General features: G+C 41.7%; 1 protein-coding gene and 1 long non-coding RNA gene across 4 annotated transcripts in view; one reads left to right on the top strand and one right to left on the bottom strand.

The window, feature by feature from the left end:
* Positions 1 to 20,826, bottom strand: part of MED28 (mediator complex subunit 28) — a 31,466-nt gene extending 10,640 nt beyond the window's left edge. Inside the window, exons 1-5 of one of the 3 annotated variants that reach the window (XM_075876296.1) lie at positions 20,392 to 20,826; positions 19,451 to 19,556; positions 14,609 to 14,702; positions 9,474 to 9,540; positions 4,743 to 4,855 (exon numbers count right to left, since the gene is read on the bottom strand). In XM_075876296.1, the coding sequence (XP_075732411.1) occupies positions 4,743 to 4,855; positions 9,474 to 9,540; positions 14,609 to 14,656 (228 nt within the window). In that variant the 5' untranslated portion in view covers positions 14,657 to 14,702; positions 19,451 to 19,556; positions 20,392 to 20,826. Of the gene's footprint in view, positions 1 to 4,742; positions 4,856 to 9,473; positions 9,541 to 14,608; positions 14,703 to 17,646; positions 18,147 to 19,450; positions 19,557 to 20,391 lie in introns of those variants that run through there. The other 2 variants (XM_075876295.1, XM_075876294.1) reach the window with 2 other exon arrangements.
* Positions 18,243 to 21,002, top strand: part of LOC119175853 (uncharacterized) — a 37,832-nt gene continuing 35,072 nt past the window's right edge. The window contains exon 1 of the long non-coding RNA XR_005110367.2: positions 18,243 to 18,492. This is a non-coding gene — a long non-coding RNA (uncharacterized LOC119175853). The remainder of the gene's footprint in view (positions 18,493 to 21,002) is intronic.

Below are 21,002 nucleotides of genomic sequence, written 5' to 3'. Positions count from 1 at the left end.
CATGAATATGATGAGCCTTTTTTTCAGTGCTAAAATTATCTTGCCGACGTTCCAATCTTGAGGCACTACTCCAGATGACAGAGATTGCTGAAAGATGCAGAACATACTAGTGGCGTGTTTAGTATCTTTTAGCAGTTTAGAGTTGATTACGTCGATGCCAGCTGAGGACGTTAACTTAAGCACCTCAATTAGTTTAACAATAACGTTTTGCTTCAAACATACAGACACTGGTGGGTGGTCTAGCTAAGGACCTTCAAGAAGCTGAGTGCAGGGCTGAGAAGTGAGTACGCTAGACAAAAACAGTGTTGAGTACATGGGTTACGTTGTGATCTGGTATAGGAACACCATAATGAGGTCATTCACTAATGATAATGTTATCTGTGGCTTTGGGATAATATATTTCCGAAACTGTTTCAGGTTATTTTGTAGCATGATAGGCAGTGTTTCTAGATAAAATAAGCGATCAGCACTTGGGGACTATAAACTCCTCCATTGTGCCGAGTATCTTCCAAGTGAATGCACAAATTCAGTATTTGGCTGAGTGAAATAACCTTTTTTTTTTGTTGTTTAGACATTTTAGTGTGCTGTCGAACCATGGGGATGGGGCGTTTTGTTATAGTGGTAATGGTTGGGATGAACATATCTGCGAGTTTTATTAGTTCTTAAAAGGCGTCCAATTTAATCCTTTGGAAATTCAGTCATATAATGGCTTCAGAAATCAGTCAGCATGGCATTGATGCTATCTGTTATCATAATCGTCATAATCGCCTTTATCATAAAGCATTTTCGTTTTAACTTTTTTTTTGCGAGTTCAGCAAGTAATACAGAATGATCGCTTAGTCCTGAAAAATGTGTTACAGGAGATACACTGTCACGATGAGACAATAAAATGAGGTCAAGTATGTTTGAACATTTCCCATTTACACGTGTTGGATTTTATACAAGTCGAGTTAGTCCGAAAGTGAGGCACAAGTTGATAAATGTACTTTCAGGCTTCCTCTTGGCTAGCGTCAGGGTAGGTTCAAGCCAAGTTATATCGAAGAAGTTGAAGTCACCAGAGAAGCAACGGTGCATGACAGAATGAAGCGATTGTTTGCAAATCTTTGTGGAAATGAACCGAGAAAAAAGCATTTGCATCAGATGGCTGATAGCATACACAGATAAGGGTTTGAGGGAACATATCTGTGCATAACACAAACAACATCTTACAACATCTTGAGAGGTGAAGTGATGTTAATGATCTTGCATTACAGGTTTTGATAAAAAGCTATCAGAATGTCACCACCTTGTTTAACCTCACAGTCATGTGTTAAGACGTTGCAATCTGGAAAGATCGAACCGAGCTCTGTGTCTTGGACGATTGAATTGAGCCACATTTCAGTTAGTACAAATTTGCAGTCAGTTCTAGTGAGCAGATTACAAAGCTCGTTGCACTTCGATGTGCTTTTTATGTTAGTGTAGAGAAAGAATAAAGAGCATAGGGTGGGTTTCACAGATGCGGTAGCAGGCAGCTATGAAGTTGATACAATGCTATGTCTTTCATTATCGTACTTGTAAGTCTTGTTGTCTAGGTTGAGCTTGTTGTAGCATAGTTGAAACGGCTTTTGCTGGGACTTTCCAAATGTAATCAACTGTTTATGCACTAACTGGGTGTTAGGTGGAACCTTTGAATTGCTCAGTATTTGAAAGAATCTGCTGTTTAATCTTAAAATGAGACAGCATAACAATATTTGGTCTGTTTCTAGAAACATCGTGCCTGTCAATTTTGTGAGCCCGCTCAGTATCTATGGGACCCATTCTGATGTTCAGCTTGGTAGTGCAAATCTCAATGACTTTACCTTCTGATTGCTGTCATGTTTCGCACTCGCAGTGAGCAATACCGACAAAATTTAATATTCAAGTGGCGAGCCCCATCTTATGAATCATTTAGTCTAGATAATAAGTTTGGTATGGCTTTTATATTTTTGTATACGACAGTAGCCACGACACTGATTTCGTTTTTTATGGCAGTTTCAGGGGAAAGATCGTTTTTAATATACTATTACTTCAGAGATAAAACTGACTATTCAACACACATGAATATTTCAGGATTCCTAAAGTGCAAATGTAAACTTCTTTTAAGGAAAACTTATTACTGAAGCATAAAAGCTGCTGCATTGAATAAAGGGAAGCATCCATAAACCCTTACTTTTAATTGTTAACCAATACATTAAGTATAACCAAGGTACAGTCAGCCAAAAAAGGCATTTCATCACTGTTACATATGTGATCAACCCTTCGTGGTGTGCTCTTCCAGAGCACCCACCATCACGGAGAGTCAAGTGCAATCTACTGTTTGGCTCTGTTTGAAATGCACAATTTAAAACAAAGATGTAATAAATTGTGCATGTTCTTGACTAAAAATATTCATAGTGCCATCCTATCTGTTAGCTAGTGGCACAAGTTCTTACGACAGCTATCTCATGGCATTTTCCTCAGGTGCTAGCACCATTCACGTTTTGAAAAAAAAAAAAAAAAAGAGCAAAGGATATTTACGGCCGCTGTTTTTCTTTACTAGAGCATGGCTGGCAGCGTTCATGCCGCATGCATTGAACACGACTGTTTCTCCTGGCTTTTTAGGAAGTGTTGACGACGCAAATTACTAGAAACCGGATTATAGGCAAATGCCTATTTTGTTTCTTGTGTTTCTATCGTGCAATTCTGACATATGAGCACGAATTAGAGGGTAAGAAGAGCTTTAATAGTGTTTTATGGTGTCTTTAAATGCCTTTATTCAAAATCTGTGCCTATCTAAACACTATTTAACTTCAAATTTTCCTTTCAAGTACGCCTGGAGTCTGGTATTCACATTACCCGGTAAAATTGGGCTTTTGGAACACAGTGGGGTGCAGCCTATACTCCATCTCATAAGTTACTTTCAACACTGTCAAGCACACAAGACCTTTTTGCCAATAGGAAGGTCGATAAGCCTAAACACACGTATTAATCCGCGTCGCGTCATCTGCTAGGCATCTCTTCGCCATCTCCTCGTTTGCGTAGGGAGCAGGAGGTGCTTCTGTGCTGCGGCAGGACGATGAAAAACGAATGCGAAACCGTAAAGTGTCATCAGGGAAAAGTAAAGTTTACATTGAAAAAACGATATTCATGTGGTTTTTGTTTTATTTGTCATTTAGTTCTTAAATGGCGCTTTACTAGGTCACATGAGAATTTTTACTTAGACAGTGGAAGTTGTTAGGTGCCCAATGAAAAGCTTTGTATCACTAGAATTTTTTAATTGGTTCATTACAAGCCGTGAAAGCATAATGCGAGGAATGCGGGAGGTGAGCTTGAAACCTTCGCTACACACTCAATGTATACTTCGCAAGCCCAATTCCTTCTTGGCCCTATTTGGTATCGGAGCAACACGAAGCTGGAGGATCACACAACGCGGACGCATCAGCACATCATGCGCACAGAAGGTGCGCACACCACGACGAAAACGGCGCTGGCAGTCACTTGGTATACTATTGGTTTCCAAATAATCCATAATATGTTTGTAAATTATGTGTTCAAGAAGTTTACATGAGTGAGAAGACACGGAAATCGACCAGTAGTTCGTTAACATCTGTTTGTCACCAGATTTGTGCAACGGTAGAACTTTAGCACGTCACCACGATGATGAAACACACACGGTTTCTCAAGGTTTCACTTGTCATCAAGGTGCAAGATTCAATTACAGGTTATAAAGCAGCCTACTGTATTACCTTTAAGTCTAGAGCTTTTTGCTAATATTACCAACAAAGAAACCTGAAATCAAAGTCATTCAGCAACAATGTAAATAATGAATGATTCGTGAATTTCTGTAATATCACATGGCTTTATTAAAAATAAAACTGTGCTTTCTTATATTGTCCTTAGTTATTAATGCTCACACTTGTCACATACGATTAGTACATTTTATTTACTTTAAAAGAAGTGTTTTGTGTTTGCAACTTCATTCTATAAGGTCATCGCCAGTACATAATTCTCTACGATTCAGAGCTGCTATACACTGCTGAATAGCATTTGGGCAGTCAAGTCCACACTAGACTACTATTTCAGGTATTATGCACAAATTTTATTTGCAATGTTCTGAAAATTAAATTATGACAGAAATCAGAGGTAACTAGTAATAATGCCATAGAGCAAAATTTGAGGTCCAAATGACATGCTCACTCAAAAATTCAGAAGAATGTTCAAAGCCAAAATGTCAAAGTTTAAGCAATCCACATACTATGCACTATTCAGATGCTGAACGAAGCGCCGCACCAGCAGTGTGAATAGACGTTAAACCATATTTTTTTTACAGCATTTTTGGTATGTAACATTATGATTTCGATGACGGTTGTTAGAGCACAAGATCAGAACGACGACAAAGGGACAAGAAAAAGATGAGCGCTACTTCGCCTTTCATCTTCTTCTTGTCCCTTTGTCGTCGTTGTGATCTTGCGCTATAACAATTGTCATATATCATACCAGCTAGCCCAAACCGCCACACTTATGGCTTCAAGCTACAAATTCTCAATCCTCCTCTGAGCAAGGCTTACTCAATGTTTTTCTCATCAACTCTTTGTTAAAAATATACACTGTTTCAGCAATTCACGTAAAGCACAGCACTGCGTACAACACTTGGTACCTGTGAAGGTGAAACTTATAACTAAAGAAATAAAATACTCTGAAAGATCACTGCAAAATCCAATTGATTTTCTCAAAAGGGGGCTCACCTCCATGACCATCTGCTCTGACTTCTGAGCCGACAGTACAAGCCTCTTCTGAAGGAAGAAACTTTCCATCTGTTTAGCAGCATCCAGAAACCGCTGTATGGTCTGCTCTACTCCTAAAAGCAATGAACCAAATCAGTAACAGTTTTATAACTCAGTGAATCATAAAAACGAATTATAGAGTTAAGCATTATGCTGTACAAATTCGGAAGAAGATATTTGTTTCCAATCTATGCAAATTTTAGTCCAGCGATATTATTTGTGTGAGGAAATTAGATCACCTACAGGAGCAGCTAAAAGCTCACTTTGAAGGGAAAAGTAAAGTATTTACACCAGTTAAAGCACTCACATTTTTTAACATTTAAGAGCATGTATATACTGCTGATATTTCCCTTGTCTGTTTCTTTGCCCTTCAGCTAACATCAATTTTTTAGTGTCCCCCCCCCCCTCCTTTTTCTTGTGCCATTTTGAACTTTTAGTGACACCAATGCATATCAACATGCTGAACTGATGCAACTATTGTACAATGTAATGCCATGTAATTGTGTGTGAGAGCAAGTTGCTATCTTGCTACTACTTATATAGCATCCATAATGGCGTTTCATACATAAGGAGGCTGCGTTTCATGTACTGTGCATGAGCATAACTTGTGCGCTCTGTGCGAAACTCTGGTTGCTTACGTAGGCAACGCTGTTACAAATGCTACGTATGCAGTACTAAAACTTGCTAATACCCACGCTAACCACACGACAGCATGCCAACTTCTTCAGTACACCACTGCAGATGGCAACGTGACCATGTAGGATCAGCAGCAACATGACCAGCAGCAAGCATGGCAATTCATGCTACTGAGCCCATAGGGAGAATGAAAAGGGTTGAACACCTTTTGTATGATAGAAGCCCGATATCAAAGTAATTTATTTTGTACTTGTTTCCTGCCTGCCTGCTGGCTGAATGCTCTGTACGCTAAGCGTTTGAACTGGACTAAAGTCACAGCCAAAAATATTTTGGAGGTCTTCGTGTCCCAAATTAGCAGCACGAGCAACGAGAGCACTAGAGTAATGTTCAACATTAATAAAAAAAGCTATATTCCCACTTTGTCTGGGAACACAGACTTCAAGCCCTGTTTTTGAAACCTATAGACCTTTTCATAGACGGCTACCTAGGTGCCGCCGTAATGCTCCCTAGGCTGCATTAAATAGGCGTGATATCAGCCTTTGTGCTCCGTCTGCAGCCCAGCATGATAGCATTTTTTTCTCACCTGCGAAAGATTATACAGTCAAACACCAGATTAAGAGCGTCATGTATCTTCAGTCAAACCCTCATCCAGCAAAGTTTTGCTGTAGAGTGTACATAAGCATCTTTACAGTCCTCGCCCCGCCGCGGTGGTCTAGTGGCTAAGGTACTCGGCTGCTGACCCGCAGGTCGCGGGTTCGTATCCCGGCTGCGGCGGCTGCATTTCCGATGGAGGCGGAAATGTTGTAGGCCCGTGTGCTCAGATTTGGGTGCACGTTAAAGAACCCCAGGTGGTTGAAATTTCCGGAGCCCTCCACTACGGCGTCTCTCATAATAAAATGGTGGTTTTGGGACGTTAAACTCTACACATCAATCAATTTACAGTCCTCACCAAGAACACCTGTGGCTGGCACTAGGTAGATACATCAAAATGAGGGATTAGTAGCACTCCCGTGGTACAAAGAAATATAAAGACGTGTGAGCAGTGAACTGGGTAAGAGACTTTCTTATAAACCGGTCACAGTTCGTGGTTTTCGAAGGAGTATCGTCGAGGACAGCCCCAGTTAAGTCAGGTGTTCCCCAAGGCTCCGTCCTAGGGCCATTATTATTTCTAATTTACATAAATGACATCACTGATAACATAGACTGCAAAATTAAACTTTTCGCAGACGACTGCATTATTTATAGAGCAATTAACAGTTCGGATGATCATTTATCTTTAAATAATTCATTGAGTAAGATTGCTCACTGGTGTGAGCAGTGGCAAATGTTAATTAACCTAACAAAAACAGTTTGCATGACGGTAACTAGGAAAAAAGAACCCTCCGACTTTACCTATACAATTAACGGCGTACCTTTACAAAGAGTTACGCAGCAGAAGTATCTTGGCGTCACCTTGACTTCCGAATTGAGATGGGATGCGCACATTAACAATGTTACAGCATCGGCTTTGCGTAAACTGTTTTTTCTACGAAGGCGTTTACCCTTCGCGCCGACAGATACTAGGCTCCTAACTTACACCACATTCGTGCGACCAATCTTGGAGTACGCTAACACTGTGTGGTTCCCGCAAGGTGTTACTAATATAGCAAAAGTTGAACGGGTTCAAAGGAAGGCCATTAGGTTTATACATAATAAGTACAAACGCACCGACTCACCCACACACCTTTTAGAAACCTCCGGTCTACCCACTCTTGCAACAAGAGCAAAAATCGCGCGTCTCAAATTTTTACACCACATTCTGCATAACCACAGCCGGATCGATGCATCCAGGTACATATCTTTGGCAGAAACACGAACACTACGACATAAACATGCATACACTATCAAAGAATACTCTTCCAACAACGACTGTTTCAAGCAATCCTTTTTCCCCCTGTCAATCAGCGAATGGAATAGGTTAGATCCCTCCATTACTAACGTAACATCACTGGCAGAATTCACTTCAAAAATTGAGAGTATACTTTGAGACAACGGCTTTCTTCAACCATGACCTCCAATATTGTTTTCCAGTAGTATTTATTTGGATGTATAAGTTTACACAATGCCTTCTCTGTATAAAACTGTATTGATTTTTTTTTTTGCAGCAAAGATTTAGTTTGCTGCTTCCGAAGTGTGAATATTTGGAGTGCATAAATACCTATGTCTAATGTTTCTATGTAACTAGGATTATTATTACTAATTTTAAAATAACTACAGTTCTGTATGCCGCCTGTAAGAAAGTACTTAGCATTCATTGTATTTTGTTACTCATGCCCTCCTGCTTTGGTCTCGTAAGAGACTGGCAGTATTGTAAATAAATAAATAAAAAATAACCCCTTATTTAAGATATGTAATGACTAGCCTAGCATTTCACAGGCAGAGAGCAAATGGCACATGACATTGAAGAGAAATACTGACTTTTTTTATTATAATAAAACTACCTTTTCACAAAAACTACCGAAAGCATTAACATGGCCACGAGAAGGCACTTGATAAGTGGGCAAATGCATAAAAAAAAACACAGGTGGTGGCACCAACTTGCAGTTCCCAGATCAACCCACATCATAGATTTTGATGCTGTATGCTAGAGATAACAAAATCTTTTATTTGTAAAAAAAATTAAGCTCATAGTCTTCTAAGGGGACCAGGGAATAGCGACTTTCAGGGAATTTCACTGACTAATTGTAGCTAAAATGCAAATAACAGGTTGAAATCCATGGAGTCATTCTGACATTCATATGTGGACGTTTCAATCTAAGATATAAAAATTAAACCTTAACCTTGGTTTTCTCCATTAATAATAAACTTAGGATGGTGAACTTAATAACAGGAGCATTTCCAAAGGATAGCTTAATAATCTGTTATTTCACTTTAATGTAAAAATATTTAAAGGGCCTCTCACCAGGTCTTTATGCATGTTTTGATGAATTGTTAGTAGTTGTAATGTGTCTTCTGAGGAGTGTCTTACTAAAATATTTTTTGTGCTGGTTCATTGTTGAATACGTTGGAAGAAATCACACTGCTTGATTGCCATGCCTCCAGGAGGCAAGCTACACTGTCAGAGCCTACACTCTCCCTCCTTCGTTCAGTAAAAGTCCGCAAGCAATGCCACTCCACTGTGCTCTCCAAGTGCTAGGAGAGAGAAAGCATGTCATCCTGATATGATGAGAAGAGCCTCCTTTTTTTTTTTTTTGATTGTCCTTCTATTCTGCTTCCTCTTTTACAGTGGCAGCATAGCACACACTACATTCAATGAAAAACCAAAGCCATGTGCCATGGTCAATGAATTGACAGTGTCTATTACAGCACACTGAGGTGCATTCCTAGACCCTGAAAACACTGCCATATTGTGAAATTGCCTAATGAAGGCACTTTTCACCAAAGATGCTGCAGCAGTCCTCTGGGGCCAATAAAAGTGGACCAGATGGCAAATATGACAACATGACGAAATTTGAGGACGTCTTGATTTGCACCCCGGTTGACTTTTATCATCCAGTGCGGCCAGACTTCAGTATTCTTTCTGGTGATAACTGGTGTATAAAACAACGGATGAATTTCGATCGTGGTAGTTGACTTCCAGAACAAAATTTTGACCTATATTCCAGTTTTTACTGTAGGTGAATACTGCCCAAGTTCAGATATCAGATCCTATAACATCAAAAGCCAAATGTGGTGGGATCAAATTCCGGCCATGGCAGCCACATTTTGATGGAGGCAATGAGCTAGAGGCCCCCATATTCAGATTTAGGTGCATATTATAGAACTTCAAGAAGTCGAAATTTCCAGAGTCGTCCACTACGGTGTCTCTCATTATCATATTGTTGTTTTTTTAAATGTAAAACCCTAACAATTATTATGTCACATTGTAAGAAGATGCATAAACACACGTATAAAGAGACCCTTCTTTATTGAAGAAGGTCTGTGCACTGCTTGGTGTCGGTACATAAGATAGCAATTACAAGCTGCAAACATGCATTTGAAGTACTACTAATGAAGAATATTAATAAACCATCATACCTGTTTTTACTTCTTCTGAGTCACGAACATAGAAGTAATCTGGATTTGTGACTGCAGCCAGACATGCCTGATAAAAAAATGGATTAGCAAAGTGGCTGCTCGGTGAGGCATCTTAAAGGGTGTACAGTGGGACAGCTATAGCAGGGACAAAACAGACAACTCCCATCTTCCTAGTAAAATTTGCAGTTGAAAACACCAAAATATACAGAAAAATAAAGTGGTGAAGATATAGATAACAACTAACAGGTATATACGATTCAGCCAAAGTTCCCTGCACACTATGCACTTTCCATGATGCACTGGACCTAGACACTCAATTCTCAAATGTGGCGCTGTAGTGTCACACCCTAGCACCTTCTAAACATGGGTGCAGCATTATGGTGCAGGAAGACAATGCGTGCAGACTTTGGCAGCTGTCTGATTGCACTGGTAGCGCATACTGACAGCCAAGTGAAAATGCACCGGATTGTGGATGAGCTTGGCGTAATAGTCATAAACGAGAACGCTGAGCTTTACACTACAAGAGGCATTTCTGTAAAAACAAATGTATGCTTTACAGGTTGTCAAGCATGTCATCACCATCGGCCATCATGCACACATCACTATGGCAGATGAAACTTATTACATTCAAAGCTCTAGTTGATTCAACATATCGATCAGACATCAGAGATATTGATAGTTCTAAACATATTGCTGTGAGCACTCAGATAACTCAAAGCAAATGAATATATTTTCCCGTTGTGTTTGAGTTTTTACACCTTGCTTTCCAACAAAAATCTTTAGAAGCATTGCGTGAGGATTTCAAATTTCTCTAGTCAAATAGCTGATCATAACTTCACAATGTCCTGGAATGCAATTGAGGTTGATTGGAGCTAGTTTAGCATTAAATGAGGCATAAAACTGCATAGAGTTGCACTGGTTGGTGTGACCATCAAACACATTGAGTGGAAAAAGTTTAGCACAACCGGTGCTAGTTCCAAGTGCCTCGAGTCCCAGCTTGCTTGCCAGTCGCAATCCCTCTTCTGCATGACCTCAGTAAATCGCCTGTTTGGACAAGCCCTGACTGGTCTACACATGGTATCAAGCAGCCAATGCGCTGGCCTTCCTTGTAATCATCGATGTGTCATGTAAAAACAAAGAAGCAGAACTTAATCACTAAAGCTGTTTTTCTGCAAGTTTTATTCAGAAACACACCAACAGCGTAAAATTCTTGCGGTTTCTTGCAATGCAACTTGATTGGAGAATTTCGCGCCCCAAGACAGCTACACTTATGGCTTATACAATGCGATGTAAAGGCATCTTGTATTTTTCTTTGTTTGCTTGATATGCATGCACAACATAGTCAAACTTGTTTGGGTGCTGAATGTAAGCTATGTGGTCTTTTTGTATATCTGTATGCAAAATATACCATAACACAGGTATTTGCTCTGCTTACCATAAAAATCCCAAGCAAGCATTCAGCTACATGTACACTTCCCAAAATATACCAGAACACTGGGACACCATGCTTTCTCAGCAAAGCAACACTCGCTGTATAGCACATGGTATACGTACAACCAGCATGCAATATTTTAGAAGTAAACAAGAAGAAATAGCACTTCAAGTTAAAATAAAAACATTAAAGGATTCGTCCTACACACACGTACTGAATTACTGTAGCTAATACAGTCAATCAAGTAAGACCGTCGTCCAAGAACTACTAAGTCATTATTACTTTGCTTTGACTGTATCCACAAAGTTATCAACTATTTTATAGATAGAACTCAATAATGTAATCTCACAATATGGCCTAGTAGTAATAGAAAACTAATGAAGTTTCAGAGTATGGGTGACCTGAAATAGTTTGGAAAAATTGCGCTCAGCAACTACTTCAACTATACATAGCACTTTCCTGTTCACTGCGATGACCACTCGAAGATTACAATTGTAACCTGAGTAAGAGGAATCGCCAAAAGTGCTTTGTATCAGGTTTGGTAGCAAGAAAAATGATGATTTGTAGCAGCTCCCCTTAGTTTCATAGCAAGTTGCAAAAATGAAAAAGACATCAGATAGCGTTTCAATGCTCTTTTTATCCTATAGTATAAAGTATTACATTCAGTGTGTGTATCAGTTCACTGAAGACACAACTAATGCAAGCTTTAATCAAGGATCACAGATGCATGAAGGAATGGATACACTGATATACTTAACAAACGCATGTCACTCGCATGAAACAGCACTAAGCTTTCCTCCATGTTTTCTCAGGACGTAAGTAGGACTCGGCTATCTCTCGTCGTGCTTGAGCAAGCACTGCTTGCTCGCTCTCAATGTCAGAGAAGTTAGACCTCAAGCCCCGCTGTATCAACAATGCAGCATATTTAATCATCCCTTCTGCTTCTGCCAGTTCTTTTTCAGCTTGATTATTGGTAACTCCCACAATTGGTGAGCTTTGCTCAGCACCTATATGCATACGCTTTGATGGTCGCTCTTAGCATGAAGGCGACGATCTGCATACCATCTTGGCGCCCCCTTGGCAGCCTTGATAACATCTTAATTTACTGTAAATGAACACAAGTCACTGTCAAACCTCTATGAATATGACATTATGTGACATATGCCATTTACACTTGACAAAGAAAAATTTGACCTGTCGTGCAGGACTCTTGAGTCTTTGCTAAATTCATGCTCAACATCCCCGTTTCCATGTGGCAGTGATAGAAGTACCTAGACTAGCTCAAACAACAGCGGGTATTTTAACCCATACCGTTCCTCCTTCATAATGAAAACTTGATGTGAGTATTCGTCTAGTAGCATGAAAGAACCTATATATAACTCGATCAAGCTTAGCACCGTCACTTCACCAAGAAGAGCTGAAACTTCAGAGCATTCGACTTCGTGCTTTTATCCGATAGAAAAGCCAGCGAAGAAAGGAAGGAATCCTTAAATTTCGAGTAATTTGTATGCGTATGAGTGATAGAGATTGATGAGGCTATCTGATTTTCATTTTGAAAGTTATCGGTAAGTGTTCGCTATTTGTTGCAAAACCAACGACTGACCAAAATGAAACATTAAAGTTGGAGCTTGCAAAAGTTAAATCCAGCGCTGAAGAAGTATGACGGCACATGTATGTTGGGCTTCCCGAATTCAGACATGAAAAATGATTATTTTGGGCCCAATGCCACAATCAGCGGCTGCACATATCAGTTTTCTCTCCCCATGTAATATGACAGGTGTTGAAGTAACCTGCTAATAAAACATTTCCTCCACACGTGGATATTGGAGTATCTAATGGCCGAGTGTCATGTACACCTGAAGGAAAGTAAGCATTTACTACTGGCAAAACCTGCCCAATAGAGAGAGTTAAGCCTACAACTAATATTTCATATGCCAGGGAGAGGAGCTCTAACGTCTGTTTGGTGTTATAGCAAAGTTTGTTCGAAATCATTGTGACTATTTTACCACCTCTCATAGAGCGGTCTAGTTTGAACAAACGGTAATTTTTATAATAAAGATTGGTATCTGGAGCAATCCAAGATTCTTGAAGTAAGATTAAATGGAGATTTAGTTTATCACACAGACAATGTAAGTAAGTAATAGCAGAAAATAGAGCGCGACAATTCCATTCCAGAACTTTCAGGGCCGCTATTTTGGTGTAAGAACTGTTGCGGAGACAACTTTCTCCAAAATACTTTTTTTAAGTACTTTACTGGGCGGAGTCTTTTTTGGTTTAGATGGAATGAAAGCAGAAATAACATGGTTTAACGGGGACTGGCTGCGTTTCTGTGCTCGAGCATCAAGCTGAACATCAGTAGACACATTTTTAAGACTTGGGGCGTCGCCCCAAGCCCGTGCCCCACTTCTTTATTTTCAACTCAATGTGGTTGTGTGTTTTAGGAGTAAAGATACAGTTACAAGTGTGTGGATTTTGGCGCCTATCGGATAGCGAGAGCCTGACGCTTACTACATCGACTAGATGAACTGGCTCCATCCACCACTTCCCTAAGGTGCCTCACAAGATGTCACAGCTTTACAAGTCACTAGACACTAGATTAGCAGCACACAACGCAACAAAGAAAAATTCATGATGTTCGAGGAAAGGAACCCCGAAATAAATGTCGTACAGCTCACATTGGCACTATGCATATTGTAACACAGGCTGACAATGCTCGCTGTCCACCAGAGGTTCAGTGACATAGACAATCAGTTTACTGACAATCGGATTGATCACCAGTATTATATATAGTGTAAGATGGGGAATTTCAAGGGCTTGTTTTTTTTTTGTTAAACAAAACATTAATTAGAACTAACAGACAAGAAAACATTTTTTGGCTTTCTTGTCTGTGAGTTCAAATTAATAGAACAGAAGTGGGAAGTTGAAAGCTCATTCAGGCACCCGCTGCAATATGCAGCAATTTGCATGTTTAAAGTCTTATAATAAATTACACTTGATGCAGAGCTTAAATTGGCCTGAAAGTGATCCTTTGGATTTGCTTTACTGGTCCAATGTACAAAATTTTCAAAACCGTTTCAGCGTCCTTTTAAGCACACGAAAGTGCCTCACATCATGAAAATAAACTAAGGTATACCCTGTTACAGCCTACGGATAAATATAAGATGAACCCACAAAAATGGTGCGCCTGTGTACTTTACTTTTATAATAGCATTTCGGATAATGATGACCGCAACCAGCTGGTATTGGTTAAAGCACAAGTTCTTTTTTGCTTATCTAATGTAAGTACCAGACATGCTGAAAAATAATGTTCATTTTTTCCGACTAAAATATTTTTGGCTGAATGTCCAAGCTTCTGATAAATTCGTTCGGACATTCAAGCTTTCCATTTAACGCCAATGATACAAACTTTCCTTTTTATAATAAAATTTAACTACTTTAAATATGCTGAAGTGCTTCACAACACAAAAATGCAAATATGCACCTCTTCTGATGTGAGATAGGAGTTTGGCTGCAGGTGGAGCTGATATTTTCTCGGATTGAAATCTACTACACTTGAGCAGCTAATTTACTACCTGCTGGTGAATTTCCACTAACTAAATTATTTGACTGCATTTTGAATATAAGCTGCTGCCATTTTCGCTTTTCCTTCCCCCAGCAAACTTGAACCTGCTGCGCAAGTTTCAAACATGGAGTAGGACCGTACCTGAAAAGAGTTCTCAAAATCGTCCACGATGTGGTTGGAGGAAGCCATTTCTGGACTGGTGCCAGCACCTCACGTACACTTGGTGAATGAAAATCTGCGAAGGCATTATTTATAATTATATTGTTTGCACTTGGTTCGATAGCATTGAGCATAGGCCTCAACAAAATGCAATGTCTTACATGGCGATCTTTTATGAAAAAAAAAAAAAAACACTCGAGCGTGCCGTTTGTGTGGGGTTCCATTTACTTGAAGCACAGACGAAAGCGACACATAGCTTTGATGTGCTAAGTGTGCCACTTGTGCGCTGCATTGACAAAAGACAGTTGCAGATAGAGGGCAGTAGAATGCAATACATAGCTGTAATGTGTCACACTTGACACGCCAATTCATTACACACATACCAGAACAGACGCAGCTATGTTGTCTACAGGAATAGATTAGAATACGCAGTGCCTATTTTGTGGACCAGGCCACAAAATAAACCGGAGCTTCATTTCGTGGACCACACCAAAATCCACTTCTGTGTGACCAGACTATGCTGTACATAACCATCTCTCTTGACAACAGCTTTTATCACAAATGACAAGATTTTATTTGTGGCAATATGAAAATGACCGTACCAAGGAGTTATATTCTAACAAAGGGCACCTGCATCTAGCGATGCAACATAAAAAAGACATGGTGTACAGCTGTATGCAAAAAAAGTTTGAAGTGCAAAGCCTACTTTAAGAATGCTTTTATCTGTGTGGTTATGAACATTGGGGTTATGAACTGAAACAGTGACAGAAAGGTGTGTTTAATGTTACAGAAAGTTACCCTGATTACTTGATACCTCGCTTGATGGGTGAAAAACTCTGAACCTCATTTTACCTCATTCACCTGTCATGTGAACCTCATTCACCTGTCATGTGTAGATGGATCTCACTTGATTTGCCTCCGAAACTTGCAAATTTTGTGCAATCCTCCCATATGGGTGTAGACGTAAGTCACTTAAAAAATAGTCCTCACGCCACACACACAAAAAAAAAACAAAATTTTCTGATGCTGATTCATCGAATGCCAAGTGTTTAAGTCACTTTTGAGCCAGTACATTTGTGTCACACAAAACAGCACAACAAATTTGGCCAGGTCTTCTGCTTGATAAAGGACACAGCACAATTGTCCCTTTATTACGCACGCATGCACCTGCCAGCATTAACCCCAACGTCTGAAAACTTTACTGAAATGTCCGCAAACGTGCTATACCCAGTGGCAGCTGCAGTTACATCTTGACAATCCTGGTCCGCTTTTTTGCAACATACTTATGTACAGCGGTGCATGACCTACTGTACTCCTGATCTGCCCAGATGTCCCCACTTCCACCGCCCATGTCTAGTTCATACCTTCTACCAGTAGGGTGGTAACGACGCTAGTCAGCACTTGTTCGCTGACGTCAACTTCAGTGTTTGTGTTTATATTTCAGTCAACAAAGTCATCACTTTGTGTAATTATTATGCATAAATACAAAATAATTTGGAAATTATTACAGTAGAAGTGACCCTGAAATTTGTTGCAATTGAATGGACGTGACGCCACGTAGGCGGTCCTACACTATGAAAGTCTACGGCTGCCCATGTTAGTCATCCAGCGTGCAATATATTTGCACTTAATAACTTGCGTGACCAGGCGTCGAAGTTTGCAGAAACAGTCATATATATGCTGGCAGTTTGTCACAAAATGCAGGCGTTCTTACTCCAGTGCCATTCAAACAGCTGCAGAGTAGCAGATGAACACGTTATAGGTAGTCGCCAATGGCAAGTGGTTGAACGAGAGCAGGGACATGCGCTCCCATAAGAACCACGCTATATGGGCAGGTCGGGAGTACAGTAGGTTGTGCAGCGATGAACATGACGTGTTCCACACGTGATAGATTGATGGTTAGAAAAATTTAGGAATGCTGTTCTTTGTTATTATTCCCTTCTAACGATTGTGTTGGAGCCGTTTTGGGAGAGATTTAGGGCTGTGTCTGTACAATTGGGAGAATTACTCGAACTTTGAATCTCCTGTGCAAATCTCAGTGCACATCTTGGCGTGGCTGAAATTGAATGTATACAATATAATATAATAATATTTGAGGTTTTACGTCCGAAACTCAGGATATGACCATGAGAGATGCTGTAGCGGAAGGCTGCAGAAATTTTGACCATCTCGTGCTCTTTAACGTGCACTAAAATCACACAGTACTCGGGCCTCTACCACTTCACTTCCATAGAAATGCGACCGTCGCGGCCGGTATCGAACCACCGACCTTCCGAGCCGTGCACCCTAGTCACTGACCAACCGAGGCGAACAAAATGCATTGTGGTGAAAGTCACTTAAATGTCCAGCACTCAATGGATCCGTGCGATAATTTCGTAGCCTGGTCCACAGAACAAATTGGGATTATATTCTGTGGTCTACTGCACAGAAATAGTCGTCAAGCGAGGCGGGCTGCTAGGGCTACAGCGCATTCTGCCCGGCCAACGGCCCACAGCGGACACGTTTATCGTGGGTTACACAAAATAAAGTTGCAGGTTATTTTGTGATATGGTCTACAGAATACAGCTAGCGTGTATCCTGTGGTCTAGACCACAGGATAGGCACATCGATTAGAATACGCGGGCGTTGCGCAGCGTACACGACAATCGCGATCTCTGAGCGCGTAATTGCACAGCTGCGCACACAGCAAGAGCACGCGCCCAGACTTCTGCTAGGCGCGGTTCATTCCGCTAATTAAATTGGCATCTTAATTGCACAGCAGCACCGCGCTCGACTACTGCTAGGCGCGGATCATTCCGTTAATTAAAACGGCCAGCGTCGCTCGTTCGCGAAATGCACCGCAGATGGCACCAAATTCTCACGGAAAAGCCACAACTACAAAAAAAATTTTGCAGGCAAATTCAGCAGCAATCTGGCAACACTAACCCTCCCAGTCTGGCAACCACTTATGCAACGCCAAAAGGAACCTTGCTCATCACACATAGGTCACTCACCAGCGCCGCTAGCACTTACATACTCACCGAAGTGCAATGTCGGTTTAACACGAGCACGGAAATAACACTGAAACGGGTGGAATCGGTCTCTTGATTGGCGCAGTCCTCTGTCCTTTACGCCGCCAGAGCTACCGTTGACATTTTGAGGTGACGCCAAGGGCCCACGGACCAGCCAATCGACACGAAAATTATACGAAAATTTCGGTGCTCCAGCAGCGACTAATATCAGTGAACATTTATACTAATATTCACAGATGCCTCGACGCTACTGAAGCTCCCGGCTACTTCGCTTCTCTTCTGTAACGTTGGCTTCCGTTGTTTCCCTCTATCTTGGCAACGTACCCGCAGACGTCCCGTATGCACCGCCCAGTACCAACTAGCCGCCACGCGCGCAACCTCCTCTCTCCTTCCTTGCCCCCTTCGAATCCTCCCGTTCTCCGCCGCTGTATCTGCGCGATGACTGGTCCCTTCGCGGTGCGCGTGGATACGCGCGACTACAGTGGCGCGACTCTCGCGGTGCTTTTTCATGGCTGCGCGTGGCTCGCATAGCGAACATTTGTGTTTCTGGGCTGTTGCTCAAGTTTGCCCGGCGACGCCAGCGCTTGCCTTTCCCCTGCCAGAAAAAGCGCACAACAGTAGAGCCTTCCGACCCTTCCGCTCCCTTTGGCTTCCACGCATTTGCGAAGCACACGCTGCACGTGAAACGATGTCACCCCAACAGAAAAGGGGGTGACATCGCTGCGTCGTCAACTGTCACAATAACCATGCAAACACGAAGAGGTCGACTCCACCAGTGAAATTCTACCGATTCCCAAACCGATGTTACGAAACAAGCAGACGACAGAAATGGATTAAAGCAGTGCGCCGAAAAAAGTATGTAAACAATTTTTTTTTCATAAACATTAGCACGCGCACAATACATTCAAAATTACGGGTGTTAATTCCTGCGTCACCGTTCCTCTAATCTATCGAGTTAGTGGGAGATGCACGTCCCCATCTTAAAGGTATAAATTTTCAACGCCCGTCTTTAGAGCACTGTTAAAAAATAGCGAAGAAATATTTTATGCTACTACTATTATTCGATATTGTTGGGGACGAAGTAGTTGAAGCTGTGTGCACATGTGGTATTGGTAATTGGATTGGAAAACAAACATTCGACCCCTCGACCACTTTGGTGGAACTGGTATTGGTAATGTGTTGTTATATATTTTTAAATCTACGCAGCGCCGACGGAAGTGTGTGGTTGCCAAAAGCTTGGACAACTATGAAAAAAAGAAAAAAAAAATGCATTAGCCGTTGTTGCACGTCCGTTGGCAGATACAGTGAACTAGGTGAATTAGTTGTTACTGAGTGTGCAGGGGTAGCCCGAACAACACGGTGCATTTTTGATACGTGACCAAGATAAAATGCCTTTATAGCAATGCGCTCTTCCCCTGCAGATTAGACACACACAAAAAAGTTTCTCTGAAAGCTGGGCGCTCATCATGATGGTACGCACGCTGTTCGTGAACTCATGGTACCCGCGATGAGAACGGTGATAATACAAAGAAAGACATGCAAGATAGATGTCAATTTTCGTTGTGGGTCAGAAAGAAGCCCCAAATAGACCATTTATTTTTGAAGTGCTGTGTATACACCGCACGATAACTTGGGTGGGTGCTAGTAAATTAAGGTGTCCCAACTAATAGCAGTCGCAGCGCAAGAACCGCTTAACCTAAAGCACGAGAAGCGGCCTTACCCATGCATCCAGTAACAAACATAGTGCATAGTACACAGAGTAAACCAAATAAAACAGGTATATAATTATGAACGTACAGAAAGTTTTATTCACCTCTAACGTCGTAAACAGCGTCGTCTTTCACTTGCGAAACGCACTTCGCTCTGACGAGGACGGCGTCGTCTGCTACAACTTGCTTCGCTGCCCTTTTACCAAATTGCTGCCACGAAAAAAAATAAAAAATCCTCAATTGCGTCATCCTATTAAATGCGGACAACCGCGCGCGACGCGAGACTCTCAAAAACACGTGCAGAACGCGTGCAGCGTGCGAGCAAAGCAACGCGTTTTCAAGCGGGTTGAATGGGACAGCGGAGGGGCCAACACTCGAGTAACCAGTTTTCTCCCCACATTGACTGACAGCGCCACGCTCCACAGCGCCTCCCTCGGCGTGGGTCTCCTCTATGCCGTGCGGTTGCGCCTGTAACTATTGCAACCAGAATTCAAATGGCTACACTTATTATTTTCCAAATCCAAGGTATGCCCGTTAGCTTTCGTAAGCAGCAGTCGCTGCACTACATCGGCGAAATAACTTGTCAAATAACATGTTTTTTGCGAGTTAAGGCCGTTTCACGTGACACAAAAAGTTGCGATTTTCAGGCTGCGAATTCGCTCACAGCGAAAAAAAAAAAAAAGTAGTTCGCTCCCGCCGCAGCGGTCAGCGGCGAGCTTCCAACATGTTGGAAATTTTCGCTCTGATCGCAGCGGCAGGAGCAATTTTTGTTGGGACCCGTCGAAATAGGGCTGGTCCGGCCAAGCCGTCGAAATAGTCGACGTGTTTGTTTTGGTAATGGCCGATGCTGTGCATTTTAAAATGAATTCAGACTGGAAAAGTGTTCTTAAATGACGAAACAAGCAAGTCCTTCGTAACCATTCACGGTAACGATTTCTTTCGCTGCAATCGCGGCATATGAAACAGCCTTTATCGTATCAGAGAAACCGAAACACTGACCCCGTATGCAAAGCAGTTGGGGAAAATGGTCATTGGTTTTACGTACAGTTTCCAATCGCACTTTTTCTTCCAAGCAGCTGGTGTCGCTGAAGACTGGTAGCTCGCCGGTGTCACTTTCAGAGTCCCCCTTTCGCTGACGATATCACTCGCACACAAATTCTCGGTGATTGCATGTGTGGGAAATAAAATATTTCACGACGCACCACTGTCTTCATTTCTCCCTGCTCGATGAATACAGATCACCTAATGAACACGCACTCAAGCTCGCTCACAAGCTTCGATGGTCATTGGTTTTACGTACAGTTTCCAATCGCACTTTTTCTTCCGAGCAGCTGCTGTCGCTGAAAACTGGCAGGTCGCCGGTGTCACTTTCAGAGCCCCCCTTTCGCTGACGATATCACTCGCACATACATTCTCGGTGATTGCATGTGTGGGAAATAAAATATTTCACGACGCACCACTGTCTTCATTTCTCCCTGCTCGATGAATACAGATCCCGTAATGAACACGCACTCAAGCTCGCTCACAAGCTTCGATGTCACGGAGGAAGGACCTTTCCTTCCTCCGTGTTCGATGTGAACATGGAGGAAGGATGGATGTGAACACCGTGGTCAGTAGCTAGAATAGCCACTGTACCACGGTGGCTATTCCAGCCTA

The sequence above is a fragment of the Rhipicephalus microplus genome, chromosome X (assembly GCF_043290135.1).
Source record: "Rhipicephalus microplus isolate Deutch F79 chromosome X, USDA_Rmic, whole genome shotgun sequence".
Taxonomy (NCBI): Eukaryota; Metazoa; Arthropoda; class Arachnida; order Ixodida; family Ixodidae; genus Rhipicephalus; species Rhipicephalus microplus.
Note: the sequence above shows the minus strand (reverse complement) of the source record. Positions and strands in the feature narration are given on the sequence as shown.